This window comes from Mytilus edulis, chromosome 2 (assembly GCF_963676685.1).
Source record: "Mytilus edulis chromosome 2, xbMytEdul2.2, whole genome shotgun sequence".
Classification (NCBI taxonomy): domain Eukaryota; kingdom Metazoa; phylum Mollusca; class Bivalvia; order Mytilida; family Mytilidae; genus Mytilus; species Mytilus edulis.
The window spans coordinates 78,527,924-78,548,007 of record NC_092345.1 but is presented as its reverse complement, the minus strand read 5'-3'; the positions used below and the strand labels follow the sequence as shown (position 1 = coordinate 78,548,007).

At 30.9% G+C, this 20,084-nt stretch overlaps 1 protein-coding gene across 15 annotated transcripts in view; it reads left to right on the top strand.

Annotated features, from left to right (window-relative positions):
* The first annotated feature begins 25 nt into the window (after nt 1–25).
* The window catches only part of LOC139513023 (PTB domain-containing engulfment adapter protein 1-like), a 43,135-nt gene continuing 23,076 nt past the window's right edge, over nt 26–20,084 (top strand). Inside the window, exons 1-4 of one of the 15 annotated variants that reach the window (XM_071301094.1) lie at nt 26–92; nt 2,090–2,178; nt 4,892–4,937; nt 10,126–10,246. Coding sequence is in view for 2 of the 15 variants with exons in the window: in XM_071301087.1 (XP_071157188.1) it covers nt 16,556–16,650 (95 nt within the window). In the remaining 13 variants the exon portion in view is untranslated. The other 14 variants (XM_071301101.1, XM_071301089.1, XM_071301099.1 and 11 more) reach the window with 14 other exon arrangements.

Genomic DNA, 20,084 nt, shown 5'->3' with positions numbered 1-20,084 from the left:
TGAGATTAGAGACTATCTGCATAAAAATAAAGCATGAAAGAAAAAAATAATTTGTGCTGTACTGTCAGAGTGGGAATAAATCTGTAGTCTGTGTCAGTCAAAGTGGTGTTTAATGATATAAATCAAATGCAAAATATTAAAAGGGGTGGAATGGGGAGAGGATGTGCCTGGCCCCATAATGTAGATTCATTTATGGTTTAATTTGTAATTTTTGCCTGCTCCAAATGTTGTCTAAATTATTTGAGAGTTCCAAAACCCTTGATCTCTTGATAGGTTTACGGTGAAACATCCAAGGATATTAATACACCGCGCGTGCGTCAAGTAATTTACTTAAGTTGGACCCCCCTTACAATTTCACTAAAGGTTTTAGCTGGTTCTTCTGCTGTTTGAAAAGGGGGGAACCCTCTATTAGCATCTGTTTTTATGGCATAAGCCGATATACAGACTTTTAAAAGGAAGCCTTTTAAAGTAATTTTAAATATATATGCACGAACACAGAAATCCCATATCCCTCAAAACCTTAATAAAAATCTAAATATTTACTTATGAATAGGGCGTATCCAGCCATTTTAAAAAGGGGGGTTCCCAACCCAGGACAAAAGAGTGGGGGTTCCAACTTTATGTCCCAATTCAAATGCATTGATCGTCCAAAAAAGGGGGGGTTCCAACCCCCTAGAACCCTCCCCCTGGATCCGCCACTGACATGTATTATTTGAATGTTTTAAATTTGCAATAGCTACTATCAGAGACATATAATACATTGTATTATATGTCTCTGCTACTATGCTACTTTTAAAAAACTGTTTACAGAAGAATGAGGTTGATAATCCTAACTCTTTATTGTTTTATGTTCATCAATGTTTCGGATTTTAAACCATTTCAAATTTCTTAAATTGATCTCATATGCTAGTAATAATTAAAGGGTACTCAAATTTTTTTTGCAAGTTTTATATTTTTGTTTGTTTTGCGACCATTATCGGAAAAAAAGTATATTAGAAGATAGACATGATCATGATGATAGAACTTTTAAAAGTTCTAACTTAAAGTTCTAACTATCTTATCTAAGCATGCTAAATAAAGTTTACTTATCAAAAGCAATCACCAAGACAAGATTTTTAAAAGATGATATAAGTTTAAAATAATCTGACAACCCTTCAATAGAGTTATTGTTCTTTAATGACGATTTTAAGCAAATTTTGGTGTTTTTGACTAATAACTGAAAAACTGTTATAGATCATGTAGATAGATAACTTAAATAAACTAAAATTTTCTGCAAGATAATTGATGAGGGTGGTAAAGGGGGACTCTGAACACGGAAACACGCAAAATAAAAATCGCTAAAACTTTGCACGGAAAAAATCGTAAATATTAATGGAGAAAAGAACAATAAATTATTAATCAGCCTTTCTTGGAAATCATGTAGTCATTATATAATGGACATGATGACCCTGCAGTCACCTTTTAACGTGCACTAGTTGCAACTGATTTGAAAGAAAATATTATTCATAATAATTAATTTGATAGCAATTTTAAATATTCTGGGAACCATACATCATTTGTACATTTTTGAATTTAAAACAATCGCCAGACCTTCTTTGAAATTAGTCCCGGTTTACTTTTTAATCAAATGCTGTACAAGAACGAGAAATTAGGAGTACTGACACGAAACACGGAAAGTAAATAAAGGAGGCACGCTCGTTGAACCAAACATGAGAAAAGTAGAAATAAAACGTCAAAACACGAAAAACACGTGAAGTAAAAAGGCTGAAAATGTTGCATGAAAATAACCCTTTACCACCCTCTAAGATCTATTCATTATTCTACATTGTAAAAATCCACTTAATTTTTGGCCTTTAATGACATTATTTTTTTTACAGGGAAAAGGGGGGGGGGCTGAGAACTGTGGAACTTTTAATAATTTTACTTTATTTAGAAGAACAAACATGTTTATTTATAATTGCTTTAGGGACAAAAAATTGAAAATGTAGAAGGACTGGAAGGAATAAAAAAATGTGTATTTATTATTACTTAAGTTGAAAGAACTTTGAAGATTGAACACAATGTGTATTTATTGTTACTTTATTTGCAGGTTGTTATGATGTAGAAAGTGAAGTAGAAATATGTCATAAAAGTCATTGTCTTCTAGATGTCATATGTCAATCACAGGTGTATTTACAGGTAAATCACATTGTTTTGTGCTACATATCTTGTTGATTTCTTTAATTATAAAAGGACAATAATTGCAAGCTTTTGGGTAAGGCATATTTTAATTAAGTTCTATAAGATTTTAAAAACTCAGGCTGAAATATTGAAAGATAAAGGGATTTTTTTTTACATTGCAACCCATCATATCACAACAAGAGTGAATAAAAGATAAGGTGGGGCCTTTCCAAAAATATTTAGTTCACTCAAAAGTAAGAAACATCTTTCTTTCAGTGCTATTTTTTTTCTGAGTTTATTAATGGTATACTATATAAAGCTTGATTAGTTCTTCTTAAAAAAAAATACATGAGAGAACATTAAGTATCTTCAAGTTTTGTCATAATTCCTTTATCAAGTCACAGAATCAATGGACAATGTATTTTGCAAAGGCACCTATCTAAAGACTTTATATAGAAAAAATAAGATGTGATATTTGCAGCTAGATTGCCAATCAGACAACTCTCCATAAGAGACCAAATGACACAGACATTAAAAGCTATAGGTCACCGTAAGGCCTTCAACAATGAGCAAAGACCATACCGCAAATTCAGCTATAAATTTAAAAAAAAAAGGCATTTTGATGCCTCTGCAGATATACAATGTATATTTTGTTTCTTGTAGTTGCATGCAGCTTGATGCTAAAATGGCCAATATATGTATTTACTTTTATTTAAAAAAAAAAGGTTAATTCACAGTCCATCTTCAGAAATTATTAGATCAAGTTATAAAAATTTTGATGATACTCCATGTACCTAATTACTAGATGAAATGATATAATTCACATTTTTATACTTGATATCACATTTGTTTTAGTAGATATTTTTAATTGTCAGAGGAATAAATTTTGATACTAGCTAGTCATCAATAATAGGTAACCACAAAGGTAGATTAATTTGTCACAACATAATTTACTCTTCTTTAAGTTCAAACCCTTGTCAAGGTACAAGAATAAAAATGTTCTGACTTATAAAACATCTGATAGACATCAGTAAATGTGTTTGAAGTGTAGGGACCTTAAACAGGAAACATAATTTTTCATAATTTCCTTCCTTAAGTACTTAAAGGGATAATTGGTTCCATGGCAATAACTTGCTGTTTTATCATAAGACCACAGAACTAACCATCTTAAATCAAGAAAAAAGGTATAGTTTTCTTTATTGTTTCTTAAGTTTCAATTTGGCTCTCATTATTGGATTATGTACTGCAGTGTATAAAAGAAGAAGGTACACTTAAGGACTCCCTACAAATTTGCCTAAATAGAAAATTTGTTAAAGAGGTTATTACTGTGACAGCAATAAGAAACTGTAAGATTCATAATCAAAGCTTTCAGAACATATAGCATTACCTGTACAGCCTTATGACACATTTTGCATGTGACAACATTTAACTGATGCATAAAGAAAGATTTATCCAGTGGGTTTTCTCTTCAAAAACGAGAAATTTAAAAAGCATTTTTACTTAATTCAGATCGAGCATGATCTTTGCTCTAAACAATTTTTGGTAGAAATTAGAAAATATCAAAAGATGTATGTAATATTATGTGCTCTGAAAGTGGGGAAAATACAGCTAAAAATACCAAAAGTACAGCATCCATTATTACAATGAATGACAGCATAGAATTGTAGTATCCCATCCCATTACCAATGTTTGGACTTAAGATTGCATGAAGTGTAATCCAAATCAGTTTGCTACATACTTGATATCTATATGTCAGGACTTTAATATCACTACCTACATGTATGGCTTAGGCAAAATTTACTTTCACTGATATTACAGTATGATCTAACTATAACCTCTTAGCCATGCAGCTATGAGTAACACTCTTAAATTGAATTAGTTTTCATTATTCATTTCTTATCAATTTTCCGGATTTCAAAATTATTTCAGATTCACTCTGACTGACTCAAATAATTTACTTATTGTCAGTTGTAACGTGTAAGCGATTTTCATGTCTGCCAGGGATATATAACTGATGTGTGAAATGTGATTATGAAACACAATTAGTAATGTGCAATTCTTCCCTCAAACTACAAGATTTTTGATCAAGCTTGTATCATGTCTTATACATACACCTGCAGTATAGACATTTTTGTGTTTATATTATAGACTATTTTATACCTTTTCATAGTTAAGTTTGTGTTCCTGATAAAACAGTTAGTAGAGTTGGATTAGGATGTTACTGAGATAGTTAGGGAGGAATTTTAGTGTTTTGTAGCTCATTTGTCTTTGTAGATAAAAGCAGAGTCAAGGATTTTTTGACTGAAACTGGAGAAAAAAACGTACACAACTCTTAAAAAACATATTATTAAATAATTTGTTAAATATTCTGTAAACATTTTCAAAGCATAACAACAAACAGTGGTGCAGATTTCAGGATTTGAATTTAGAAATTTTAAGAATTATTTCAGAAATGCTTTCTTAAATTGACTTTGATTAGAACAGTAAGTCTATGCAACTACTAATTTTTAGTAGATACAAGTGGTGAAATATAAGAGAGAGAAGTTAAAACTTTGTACAGGTTTTGTGTTACAGCGTACATGGTATCTTGTTGATACATGAAGTGTCAGGCAAAGTACAATAAAGTTTTGATAGTCCACTAACTTAAAACATAGATAATTAGTGTTCTACTTGAACATTTAGTATATTGACAAAGAAAATCTCAAGAGGTGTTTTTATGATTATTTTATAGGCTTGGAGGAATACCATGACAAAGAGTACAGAAGTCGCTGATTAAGGTATGTTAGCATATATATTTTATCTAATGCATGGAAAAGTTTATCATCATTTATTAAGACAATTTTACGATTTTGTAAATTAACCATAAAAAATATATAATAGATGTATAAACGACTGAATATCCTGTTCTTTTTTTAAAACAAGTGATTTGTACAGATGTTATTCATGAGATAAAATCACAAGAAATTACTGAAACAAATAAGAAAGGCAAGAGTAGAGATAAAAAAAGCATCAGAGTTTCATCCTACCTAATTTCCATGCCCCTCTTCTTATTTACGAATGTCTCTAGTTTTTGCCTTTTGTCATATCTTTTTTTGTGAGTTGGAAAATTTGGTGTTTTTTTTTTGTATTTTTTTTTTTGTCTCTGACTAATATATATATATATATTATATTCAAAATGTTTTAAGTACTATTGATTTAGAAATTGACATTTTGTTTAAACTTCTGTCTATAGTTAAATAGACAGAGATAAGTCAAAATCAGATAAATAAGTATAAATCTGATTTTGACTTATAGTAAGCTGGTTCTCGGCTGACTACTACACTTTGTTCATAGACAGCTGGTGAGACCCGATCTATAGTAGAATCTGATTAGTTGTCCAATCAAATTATGTGTATTACCGCAGTTCACATTGTCAACATGAAGTTTTAATTAATGCTACAATCCATGAAATTTTATCCCAAATCAGAAATATATTCTTTTTTTCCTTCCAGCATCTGTATGGAACAATTTTTTTGTAAAGGTTAAAATGTATTGTTCAGTTGAAAAGTTTCCATTTTGTATGACGTCACGTTGATGTGCCAAAATCATGCATGAAGTTTAACGAAATTTTATTTTATGTCAAATTGATCCCTTTTTCGATATTTTCCCCTTTATATAAATGCAATAGATTATTTCAATTAAGAATAGGAAATTATTTAACACATTAATTAATGCTTTTCTTTGCCTTAGAAAACAAATTGTTCTGTTTGTTTACATGTTCAGATATTTTACGTTGCTATGTAACAAAGTATCGTCCATTATTTTGTTAAAATCTCCAGGGCAGAATTTTACCCTACAAAATTGGGCCGTACTGGTTGTTTGAGTGAAGCGAATACAAGCGGATTCCAGTGTAATCTTATAGAGGTCTAAACTTGAAGGTTTCAAAATTTGTCTCCCTTCAATTTAAGACAAATTATGACTTCAATAAGTCGAATAGTGTTAAGCAAGAAATATTTGACCTGAATTAAAAAGTTGTAAATATTGACTCCTACAAGTCGATAAGTTACCAAAATTGGTCAACTTCAAGACCCAATCATATTTATTAAAAGGTCAAGCATCTACATGAAATTGTGACAATATTGAAAGACAATGCTTTGTCTTCTTAAGAAAAATATGCTTGAGAGCCTAAAAAAAAATCACACAAAAGGAGGAAAATAATATATGTTAACATGGTTTGGTAAAAATGTTCAATAAGATAATTTAATATAGATCGGTCAGGTACTTGTGAACTCACAGACAGGTTTATTATGTCATAGGTAATAAAAATTATGTTTTTTCATTTTCTGACTTGAATAGGTCTGAAAATGAGAGTACATTATTATAATAAATACATTTTTATTATACGCCCGTCAAAATTTATGCAGTCAAAATTTTGACGGGACGTAATATGGTATACAAATGTCCGGTGTCTATCTGTCCGGCGTAAACATGTCGCACCATAACTTGAGAACGACTTATCTAAATTTCATGAAACTTAATATGGTTGTTCCTTATGATGGTCAAATGATCTGTATATTTTTTGGTAAAAATAAGATTTCAACTTTTTGAGTTACGGCACTTTGTACCTAAAACAGGGGTGTGTTTTTTCCACATGTCACACCGTATCTCAAAAACGATTTATGATTGTTGCTTAAAACTTTACACAATTCTTTGTTATATTCTAAAGATCTGTATACTTTTTGGTGATGATTCCAAATTTATTTTTGAGTTATTGAGTATTTTGGAAAAAAAGGGGGGATGTTTTTTTTACATGTTGCGCCGTATCTCAAAAACAATTTATGATTATTGCTTGAAACTGTACACACTTCTTTGTTATATTAATTTAAAGATCGGTATACTTTTGGGTTTGATTCAAAATTTTATTTTAGTGATATTTATTTTTTTGTAAAAAAAAACCAGGGTGGGGGGATTTCACATGTCCCGTCGTGTCTCAAGAACAATAAATGGTTATTGCTTAAAACTTTCTCAGAAACTATTAATGATTATTGCATAAAACTTCCACACAAGACGTCTGGCATATCATGCGCTCATGGCGCAGCTGTATATAACTTATTTAAGTCAAAAACAAAAAACGACTTGTTTATTTCTGAGCTCTGACTGAATATTGTCTGTTGATTTCTATAATTCCTATAAGTCCATCCTTCTGTCTGACTGTTCATCAACAATTTCTGTGAATGCAAATGCTCCAAAATTATGGGATAGGGAGCTAATGAAATGTTGCACAGTTGTTGAAAAGAACATTTAATATATGTACATTGATTTTGATTTTTCTACCCTGTATACCACATTGCCTCACATTCTCATTAAGAAAAAATTCACACACCTAATTAAATGGGCATTCAAAAAATCAGAATGTGAATATATATGTTCAAACTCTTTTAGGTCATTTTTTAGTAGCAATAAACAAAAAAACTATGTTAATTGGACATGCTTTGATACTATATATGCCCTTGAATTTTTACTAGATAACATTTTTGTTCGCTTTGGAGATTCCGTATATCGTCAGATTATCGGAATTCCAATGGGGACTAACTGTGCACCACTTATTGCGGACCTGTTTTTGTATTGTTATGAGTTACAATTTATGACAAAAATAAGCAAAGACCCATCGAAACAACATCTGATAAACAAATTTAATAATACTTTTAGATATTTGGATGATATTTTGGCTCTCAATAATGACGACTTCAGTATGTATATTAATGAAATTTATCCTGTTGAACTTACTTTAAATAAAGCTAATACTAACAATGACCACTGCCCTTTTCTCGATCTTGATATCTATATCACTAATGGAAAGCTGAATACTAAAATTTATGATAAAAGGGATGATTTTTCATTTCCTATCGTTAATTATCCGTTTTTAGATGGTGACGTTCCCTTGTCACCATCTTACGGTGTTTATATATCTCAACTTGTACGATTCGCTCGTGTATGTAACAATGTTTTCGATTTTAACGAGAGAAATTTATGTATTACTGAAAATTATTACACCAGGGTTTTCGATATCACAAACTAGTCAAAACATTTACTAAATTTTATCATCGGTATAAAGACATCATTCGTAAATATATCTCAACATGCAGACTTCTAATACGTTCAGGTATTTCACATCCAATTTTTTATGGTAATATTCTTTATAAAGCACAAAGGTGTCAGTATTCACCTCAGAAACTTACAAAACCTTTGAATAGACTTATTAAGAAGGGATATAATTACGATACTGTTGTCAAGTCATTAAAGATTGCATATTTTGGCGTTAATATTGAATCACTGATAAGGTCTTTGCATCGGAACTAAACACATTTATTTTAAAAACAGTTGTTGGCATGACACGGGTTATGTTCTTCTCATATATGTTATGATGGTATGATACTAAACCCCTAACGGGAAGGATTGTGCCTGATGTTCATATGATGAAATCATAATCTTTCAGTCAGTTTAATTGAAGTCTGGAGCTGGCATGTCAGTTAACTGCTAGTAGTCTGTTGTTATTTATGTATTATTGTCATTTTGTTTATTTTCTTTGGTTACATCTTCTGACATCAGACTCGGATTTCTCTTGAACTGAATTTTAATGTGCGTATTGTTATGCGTTTACTTTACTACATTGGTTAGAGGTATAGGGGGAGGGTTGAGATCTCACAAATATGTTTAACCCCGCCGCATTTTTGCGCCTGTCCCAAGTCAGGAGCCTCTGGCCTTTGTTAGTCTTGTATTATTTTAATTTTAGTTTCATGTGTACAATTTGGAAATTAGTATGGCGTTCATTATCACTGGACTAGTATATATTTGTTTAGGGGCCAGCTGAAGGACGCCTCCGGGTGCGGGAATTTCTCGCTACATTGAAGACCTGTTGGTGACCCTCTGCTGTTATTTTTTATTTGGTCGGGTTGTTGTTTCTTTGACACATTCCCCATTTCCATTCTCAATTTTACATTGTAGATGGCAAATATTGCTTGGTTTGCATCAGTATTATTTATTTGTTTCTGTGTTTTTAAAATGTGCAAGCAGGACAATTACTGACTTGTCAGTTCTCTAATCTAGGTTGTATGTTCCAGGTCATACATACACTTTATTACCATATATATATTGTCTTATTTAAAAGATGACCTTGAGTATGGAAATTGTATAGTTGGGCCATCCACTTCCATTTATGTCATCAACATTCATTTATTGCCTCGCAATATTTTAGTAAGTGGAAACTGTTTATTCATGGACTTTGATTATAATATGCATTGATATTTTTGAAATGTATTAGGTTTCTGAACTTCAGTGAACAAGCTAAAGCACCATTGTCTGAAGACCAGAAGATAACTTTGTGTGGCCTTAACATTAATTAATTTGACTTTGAATGTAAAAAAGTAAAGTGATGAGCTAAATGACATCATGTACTGGCTATGAACCCTAGGCAACACATCTGTATGTATACTAAACTAAAGAATTACGTCACAACATTACTTCCATCAATCTTATATCGTGTATTCTATCACCATTATAAAAGGGATTATTTGGCACAAAATTGCTATCATTCATTATATATGTTAAAATGTACTGTAATATGCAAATTTTTAAAACTATTTTCAGAAAATTACAACAAAGAAAACTTAAAATTTTAATTAAACTGACATTGATTAATTTTTGTTATGATTTGCAAAACTAATAGTTTATAAGTTTTTACATTGCTGCTTAAAATTGTGGTTACTTATGGTAAAGGTTTGTCTGTGAGTCATTTGTAACATATATATGAAAATATTAATAAAAGCGTCATTTTGAAATAATGTTTGGTTAAAGCAGTTACATGTATTTTGGCCGAAATTTGTCAAAATAAGCTCGAAAGCATCACTGATGTATTATGGACTTGCAAGTGAATAATTTGACCTCAGGTAAATCTGTTTTCATGTTAACTTCAATTTAATTCCTTAGCTGGAGATGGATTACAGATGTTCTATGGCGTCTTCAGCTATTGAAATAAAATTAATGTCAACATTGGAAGTGAAATACGAGTGAACTATTGGGTTGACTGAAAAAAATCTTTCTTATAAAGGTAAAGAAAATGAATAACATATTTTTTTTAACATATAAACTGAGTTCAAACTGACCTTGAAAAATCTAGTTGGATGTGCTCGCTATCTTTTTTAATATTTATATATATCGGTTATATGACTATAGGTCATGTTGATGGTTAATTAGATAGTGTCTAGACTCAAATACATTAGAAATGCTGATATACATATTTGTGATCATTTATATTTCTTGATGGCCTCACCTAGCCAATTTATGCAGGTGTCCTGTTTCCATCATGTGGAGTCTGTTTCTTCTTTTGTCATAAACGTTAGAAAAAATCTTTTTCCTGAATTAACTAGAACAATTTCAACCAAAGTTTGGCTGAATGATCTAAAGGGTATCTTGTTTAAAGTTAAGTCTTTTATTCCTATCTATGAACAAACATTGGCTGTGTCTTTAAATGTCTTATATCTTGAAAACCATAATATATAGAGAAAATCTTACATACTAGTAGACAAGGTTTACTTTTTATCTATTTTCAGCTCATTTCTGATGAAATTTGTTTAAACAACTCTTTACCTCAGCAGCAAGGTGTCTAGTAATTTTTTTTCTGGATTGTCCTAATAGCAATAAGGTCTATTATAATAAGGGTTAAAATGAGAAGAAAAAAATAGCATATAAGTGAATGAATCAGACTATTCACATGATTAAAGAGCCACTTGTTTTTACACTCAAGAAAATGGCTAAAATAAATCGGTCATGAACATTAGTTGGTTTAGAATTTTGATGTCAGATCTTTGGTCAACTTTGTTTATGTTGACAAACACTAGAACTAGGAGAATTGTTAAGATCCTTTTAAAATGTTTTAAGCATCAATGTTTTGAAGACAGCATGATGAACTAGAGATGTTTATACCGGCAGATATTGTAATGTGGGTTTATGTTGTCTCCTTACCCAAACACCTTCTTTAAATCATACTTACAGTCTGACTTTAATTAAGTAAAATTTAAAAGGATTTAAAAAAGCATCAACATGGTAAGATCAGGTGAATGAACTATTTAAGTTCTTTATTGATAAATAATGTACTTGAACTAAGGTTACAAATTATAATGCAAATTGAAGTTGTTTGACGTACGTCAGTTTAAAGTTTAAAGTTAAAGTTTAACTGTATGTCGCATTTAGTTTTAAATAATCTTGAGTTTAAATGAATAATGAAAAATGCAGTTTTGTATCAACTTTTACAAACTGTCGTAATAGTACGTGTAACTACATCCTTTAAGTGCAACTTTCTTATTGCATCTTAAAATACAGAATTTAAACATTTGGATTACATACACATAAACATGTACCTGCCAACTCCTCAAAATCTCCATGCAGGATTATTAGCACAAAAGAAACTAATGCAATGATGAACTCATAGGAGAATTTTAAGAGTCAGACCAAAGAATTTCATTGGGGGAAGTCTCTTTTAAATTTGGAAAGTTGTCAGGTGTACTTGATCTACAGTTTATGTTTGACTTGCTAGTTTATTTTGGTCGCAGATGTGTCATTGTCTTATCATTTTTATGGAGAGGGACAAAGACCACAATTAATGACCTTTGTTTTCATTGTCCACAAATATAGTTTTCTTTAATTGTCGTGTTTTGTTCTTTCCCTTTCTCATTCATGCCACAGTTTGGTGGAAATAAAAGAAATGAAATAAGTTAGATGTTTTATTTTGACTAATATTGATGAAAAGAGTGATCAGATTAGGTGCAAAAAGGTAATATTTACATGTATAGGTATCAGAACATCAGTATTGTTTAAATGTGTAAACTGTAGAGGTTCAATTTTTCTAGAAGTTTGATATATTTAAGAAACTGTATTATGAATATTTTTTGTTGTTATCATATATGATTAGTGGGCATTATAATTTGCCCTGTTGCTCAGATTAGATGTACCTGTATTTGTATACCAAACTAAGCCAGTGCACTCAAATGTGCAATTAAGTGTACCCGGTATGTTTGATTTTTAAGCACAAGGCAGCATTAGGTATAGTTTTGACATGAAATGACTGTCACTTTATTTAAACTTAAAAGACGAAAAGCTATGGCTGCTTGAAATTGCAAAATGCAAAAGATAATAAAATTAAGACTCAAAATCTATGCCTTGAAAAAAATCTCCAAAGATTTAAAAATGCTTTGCTGAGTCTGCCTGTATTTTTGATAAATTTTTTGAAGAAAATAATTACGGATTTTGGAATTCCCTGGATTAATTTGAAATTTGTAAAGGAAAAGTATTTACAACGTTATTCAATGAATATTTGAAGAACAATTACTTCTGCACCTTTTATTTTCAGAGAAACTTTTTTTTGCATATAAATAATTCATGAACAAAAAGAGAAACACTTGTACAATGTAGTATAATCTGATGCAGCTGTTTCATTGGGGAAAACATGATTAAACACACTGCTATTGGTGAATAATGAAGTAATAAATATTTAATCTGACTCTATAAGGTAATGATGCTCAGGTAAAACGCAGGTGAGCGACAGGTATGTTAATATCATTGTTTGATTCAACAATGTGTCATTGGTTTCATCACAAATATTTGTTTACAATAGGTTAGGTCAGTTGCGGATTTCACATTTATTTGTAATGATAACATCTTCTGTCAATCTGTCCCAAGGAAAGGAAAAGTTTTAAAGGGAGGTAAGAAAAGGATTAAACCGATTGAAAATGTTGAACAACAAATGAACGCATGATAATGGATATAATTGTATATTTAGTTTATTTGAATGATTTATAAAGTTATGTCATGACATATCCATTACTGGCCATTTTATTAAATGCAAGTTCGTAATATTATAAATAATATTGGAGTCTATATTAATCACTAGTTATTCTAAAATATATGTTGACTGCAGTTGTGGGTATAAAATTTCTGATTCATAATTATAAAAGATGGTAATGTGATTGGTAATTTTTTCAATTTTAAAAGAAGTATTTATACACTTCAAATATAATGATATCTTTGTTTTAATGTGTATATTGTTTTTATTTTGATTTGATTTGAAATATCCACTCCAAATTGTCCTGTGTCTAATTTTCATGATAATAATCAAGTACATTTGCTCATACGTAATTAGTTCGCAATAAAACGAAACGTTACTAACTGGGACATCATTGATTTACATGTATATTGAAACTATTCCTGAGCATGCCTGCCTGGTGTTAACATTAAGAGCCTGATTTGCTTGTGACATGTATAACCTCAATATGTATTATACTTATACAACAGTGGTTTTATAAACATGTTGTAAAGAAAAACTTTGCGTGACCCTTATTTTTTTTGGTGAACTAGTTTCCATTCAAATTATTGTGGTATTGAATTTCATTAGATGAGAATATCCTGAAAGCACTTTTAATATCTATAATTAGAAGTTTGGGTTTTCCTACAAGTTTTTAAAATACTGCTATTTTCTATGTCTTTCGTTTGCAACCATTAGATCCTGTTAGTTATATAAGGTAATATATGTAGTTTCTTTTGTTAAATAATTTGAGTTTGTAATGTATTTATTAAATGTATTGATAGCTTACTGGTGTAAAAAGATGAATGTAACAAGGAAGTCAGAACAATCGCCTAGGTTAGATAATGGGGATGATAAATCCAATACCGTCTATAGGACAAAGACCAAAATCCCTATACATTGCACCTGCAATAACTCTTTTGGGGTCTACAATGGTATAAGTGGCCTGCTCCAGGTTAGCATAATCCATTGTAATTGATAACCATTTTTCCAAGTAATTGACAGTAATCTGTAATCAACAACAATTTTGATTACATGTAATTGTAATTTAACTGATTACAGCAAAAACTATGAGGTAATCATCGATTACTTTTCAATTACATTTCGATTACTTTAGTAAAACAGTTTGATGAAATAAAACCTAGTTTAAATGAAAATAGACAACTGCATGTTTTCATCAGTTTATAGTACTGGTAAAATAGAATGTATTAATTTTAATTGAGAGTTTCATTTGTCAGTAATCTTGCCCATCCCTTGCCTGCTCGAAGACCAAATGTCTGCGCCTATCCAGAGTACTTTTTTTCCCAGTAGCACTACATTTCCCAAGTTCATCCTCTATGCAGATTGCGTTTTCCTATTGAAGTTATGGTTTTAACTTACCTCATTGTGCATAAATTCTGCTCATACTGGTGCTCTAGGCTGTCTTAAACTTGCAATCAGGTCTGAGTTAAGGCATCACTTTGACTTTGAGATGAAGTTGATGGATACTTAACTTATTGTCCTTTCTTTTCAATTATGAAATATTTGCCACTTGATGAAAAACAAGCAGCTATTATCCAAACAGTTTGAATAAAAGTTTTATATTCAATTCTCTTTGATGAATTTCAACCATCTCTTGCATTTTTGTGTACCGATGAATATTATTGTTTTTCCTGTTTTCCTTTTATAAACGATATCTAACAGGTTGAATATGCAACATATAGACCCTTAGCAAAGAGGGTTGTGTACAATATATCAACAATATCTTACTGGTCGAATATACAGCATGTAGTGGCCCTTAGGGATTGTGTTCAATGGTGCATACACACCTTTTGACACTGTTTAAGTCAGATTTGACCCCTGGATCTCTCACTGGTTTTGCCTTTTACATGGTCACAGGTGACCCTTGCTTAAAAAATTTGACACAGTCACAATAAAACTCTTTGTACAGACATGGCATATAAATCTATCCCAAAATTGAAAGACCAAAAGGTGGGCAACACAGGCTCCTAACTTCCTTTACTTTGATCCCCATCATCAAATGAAGATAGGTAAAAATGTGTGGAAAAAATAAAGTGAATTTATTTATTTTTAATGGTCAGTTAGTCATCTGTGACGGAGACAGCTACAGGCATCTCCTTTAAGTTCAATATAAAATCAGATTTTGTGATAAAGAATATATGTTCAGTATATACTTCACAGATACTTGTGTAGTTTTTAACAAATAAGGGATATATGGATATATTATAGTAACATGTCTTCTACCTTGTATATTCATCAGTTACAGTGATAAACTTGGCATGAACTGTACAGATTAGTATAGAAACTTTATATTTAGCTTGGTTAACTTGCAAGGCTGCCTATGAAACAGTAGGACTTTGTAACATTTTAATACTTATTAATGAGGATTTATTTGCCTGGAAGTTCACAAAGTGAAGAAGATGTTTGAAATGATATACAAATGCTATTTTTAGTTAAGATCATTGAATATTTTAAACATAGCCATGGAACTTTAATTGAAAACAGCTTTAATTTGGATGTGTTTCAAAATTTTTTTAAAGCACATGCATGTTTTAGCATCCTTTTTTTGCCAATTTTTATAAAATATCAACAAAGATTAAGACTGCTATTAAGTGTCTGCATGTGATATTGCATAGATAAAACAAGTTTGTATGGCTCAGTAATTAACTTATTTTCCCTATGATGTAATTAAGATTAGAAAGTGATAGGACAAGGTTGGAGTTTCACTTATAACCACAAAGGATTACATCAATTTAACGGAGACAATTTGGCCTGGTACCAGATATGATCATTACCTCAACCTTTTAGTTTTTACAAGGTCAATTGGGATTGTATTAGAGGAATGCGTATTTCATTAAGTTTTTGTCTAGAAATTGAACATACAGCTTTGATTCACTGGTATTAGATACATCCTTTCAAAACAAACTGATCAAACACTTTTGGAATCAGCCTAATTTAAGTTCCTTAGACTTTTTGTTTAGTGTTTCATGGACCCACAATCATTATATGGAGTAATAGATTTCAAAGAAACTTGAGATTTAAAAAAACAATGTGAAAGTATGTTGATTAGTTAATCAAGGCATCTGTGAATTATAGAAGAAACTGTTGTGACTTCCGTATCATATAATGTTTTAAAGTCTGTGAAAATATCAAGTGTTTTATGACTTATTTTATTGATTCTTCAATACAAAAACTTCAAATCGATTAGAATTATGAAAACCAATATAAATAATTTATGCTAGAGGGATATATTTTGATGGAATAATAAGTAAAGTTGGAACTTTTTAGAAGTTAAAGAAGAACATTTTCACAGTTCATTAACATCAAATTGTTTACAAGTATTATGACATTTCACAAAGAATTGAATAACTTGTTACATTATGGCACAAATTGAGACATTAAAATGCAGTTAATCTATTTTTAAATGAATACTAAATAATAAGATATTCAAATTCTGATGAGGGAATGGAGTAGAAATATCTAAAGAGACTTTATTCATATTTGATTATACCTTGAAAAAGTTTGATAAAAGTGAATAAACTCTAGTGAGAAGATTTGAGAATGGTATTAACACACAGAGATGATCAGGATGAAATATTACCAGTTACAGGAGAAAAAACAACAACACTCAGAAATAGACTTTCCAGCATAAATAGGTAAACGACTGTGATGTTTTATCTGTTCCAGTTTACTTTACATTTGCTCCCTTGAAGAAACAATATTTTTTGCATTTTTTGCAGAAACAGTAAGAGATGAAGATAAAAATGTATACAACAAAAAATGTTCAGCACAATAAGAACTACAAATAAGTCCTAATGGACAAAATACTGAATAGATTCCTCATATGAGTTATTGCCCTTGAAAAGCTGTTTCCCAAAACAACATAATTTTAAAAAGATTTAATCAGGATATGCACAGATGATGATGATGTGTGCTATGTAAGTTAAGATAGGATTCATGCAAAGACAATTTACATCTAGAAAATGTAAAAAAAGGTTTTAAAGATTCACTGTAAATATTAATGACATTTATTGAAACACATGTAAAAGGGGGTGCGGGTAGGACCTCTATTGGGACTTCTGGATCGGCTGTTTTTAAGCACGGATTTCGAATTTCCTATTTTCGATCGAATTTCTGGATTTCTGGATCAGGACCCCTCCTTTGTATATACATTGTATATTCATAAAAAGACATATCAATAAATCATACAACTTCATTAATTTAACCACTATTCAAGCATTGTATTTTGTCATGTATTCGGTAACTCAAATGCAAGGTTGTTGATTTGCAATAATAAGCACACTGTTACAAAAAGTAATTTGTTAAATTTCCCAAAAGTAGTATCAATCAAAACTCTGATAAGATACATTGATATATAAATGTGAAACTTTGGAGCTTATATAAAGGACAAAAATATATGATTCCATTAAGATATTACACCTGAAACCTCCTACAAATTATTGTTCATTACTAATATTACAACCTTCAGATACAAACATCAATGACGATGTGAATACTGTTCAATGAAAAAAACAATGTTATAAAGAAGTATGCCATGTAAATGACATCTATAACATAGAATATGCTTAGCCTATAGTTCATGAAGTACAGGTTTTCTATGTAAATGATGAGAACTTTGGAATATTTTAGAATACAAATCAGATTCAGGAAGTATTTTAAATATTTTAAAATTGTAACCAACATTATAAAGTCCAACTACATTGACTACAAGTTTATGGGTTAGATACTTTATTCTCTAAAAACTAAATACATATTAGTTTACAGAGAAATTGGACTTCAAACCTCCTTCAAGGTATTGTTTATAGATTCTATATTCATTTCTTTACAAGTCAACAGATTACATTAATGTATTAATGGCAATTTGTGATTATATGTAATACTAAAAGAAAAATAGTTTATCCTATCACAATATCTGTTATCACATAAGCAACACGACGGGTGCCACATGTGGAGCAGGATAGACTGCTTACCCTTCCTGAGCACCTGAGATCACCACTAGGTTTTTGGTGGGGTTTGTGTTGTTTATTCTTTAGTTTTCTATGTTGTGTCGTGTGTGCTGTTGTTTGTTTGTCTTTTTCATTTTTAGCCATGGTGTTGTCAGTTTGTTTTAGATTTATGAGTGTGACTGTTCCTTTGGTATCTTTCGTCCCTCTTTTACACAAGATTGTCTATAGAAGGATTATTATAGACTTGCTACAATTCCCTTTCTAATATTTCTCTCTTACTAATTTATATGTTTACTGATAAGTGCCAGCCTACTGATTGCCCTTGGAGAAAGGTTGCTACAATTCCCTTTCTAATATTTCTCTCTTACTAATTTATATGTTTACTGATAAGTGCCAGCCTACTGATTGCCCTTGGAGAAAGGTTGCTACAATTCCCTTTCTAATATTTCTCTCTTACTAATTTATATGTTTACTGATAAGTGCCAGCCTACTGATTGCCCTTGGAGAAAGGTTGCTACAATTCCCTTTCTAATATTTCTCTCTTACTAATTTATATGTTTACTGATAAGTGCCAGCCTACTGATTGCCCTTGGAGAAAGGTTGCTACAATTCCCTTTCTAATATTTCTCTCTTACTAATTTATATGTTTACTGATAAGTGCCAGCCTACTGATTGCCCTTGGAGAAAGGTTGCTACAATTCCCTTTCTAATATTTCTCTCTTACTAATTTATATGTTTACTGATAAGTGCCAGCCTACTGATTGCCCTTGGAGAAAGGTTGCTACAATTCCCTTTCTAATATTTCTCTCTTACTAATTTATATGTTTACTGATAAGTGCCAGCCTACTGATTGCCCTTGGAGAAAGGTTGCTACAATTCCCTTTCTAATATTTCTCTCTTACTAATTTATATGTTTACTGATAAGTGCCAGCCTACTGATTGCCCTTGGAGAAAGGTTGCTACAATTCCCTTTCTAATATTTCTCTCTTACTAATTTATATGTTTACTGATAAGTGCCAGCCTACTGATTGCCCTTCCTCCTGCAGATGTCAGTATAATTGTAATCTCCTAGTTATAGCAGTAAAATTATTAAAGGGGCAAAATTGAAAAAATAATAAGAATTAGGAAGGGACATGTAGCAAGTCTAGGATTATTATTGTATTGTCATATATGGAATACTAATGGATGTGTCATTGTTGTCAGTCTTTTTATACAACCACAAAATATTTAATTGAGTATAATTAAGTAGATGGATCTCATTGAAATTATACTACAAGGTTCGGTACCACAAATGAAGGGTGGATTGAATTTAAAGTTAATAAAAAGTAACATCATTGGAGTTATTGTTCTTTAATTAAGATTTTACCTTTTTTTTTTGCCTTTTTGTATAATATCTGAAAAACTTTATTAGATAAATTGAAACTTAAGTAAATTATAACATATCAGAAAGGCAAGATCTTCAAATAAACAACACGGTTGAAATCTTCTAACCACACATAATTGTTATTTTAGTTACAAATAAATGAACATTGTCTTTTCCAGTCCACTGTGAATGTTACTGTTAGAGAGTGTCCATTTTTTAAGCGGCACAGAGTTTATTGTTATTTTGCTGTCTTTTTGAGGTTAACCTAATTCTGCAAACAGCTTAACTCATTCGCCCCCAAGACAATTTTGGAAAATCAGGCACTTTCAAAATTTGCAAACATATGCAAATTATATGCAAATGAGCAGACTCCTGATGCTGTAACTGATGGTCATCTATTAAACTACTTATTGGGATTTGGGGGCAGATGTAATGGGTGGGGGGTAGGGTGGGAGGTGCAATATTTTCTTGTGGGTTTGAACCCACCCCCAGTGAAAAATTGTAATTTTCCGTCTATTTTTCTATTTTAAAACGACCTTGAGAGGTGAACACTGACAAGACTGTGTTTTTTTTGTCATTCAAGTATTACCCTATAGTTACAGTAGTCCATTCATGCTAGCTGGGAGTATATTGGACTTCAGTGTCTTGCTTGGGAATTATTATTGTCAAGTCAGGTCTGCCTGAATGTCCGTTTTTGTGGATTTTTGACAAAACGGTGACCTAGATTTTACAGACTAGATTCCTATTGGCCATATTATAC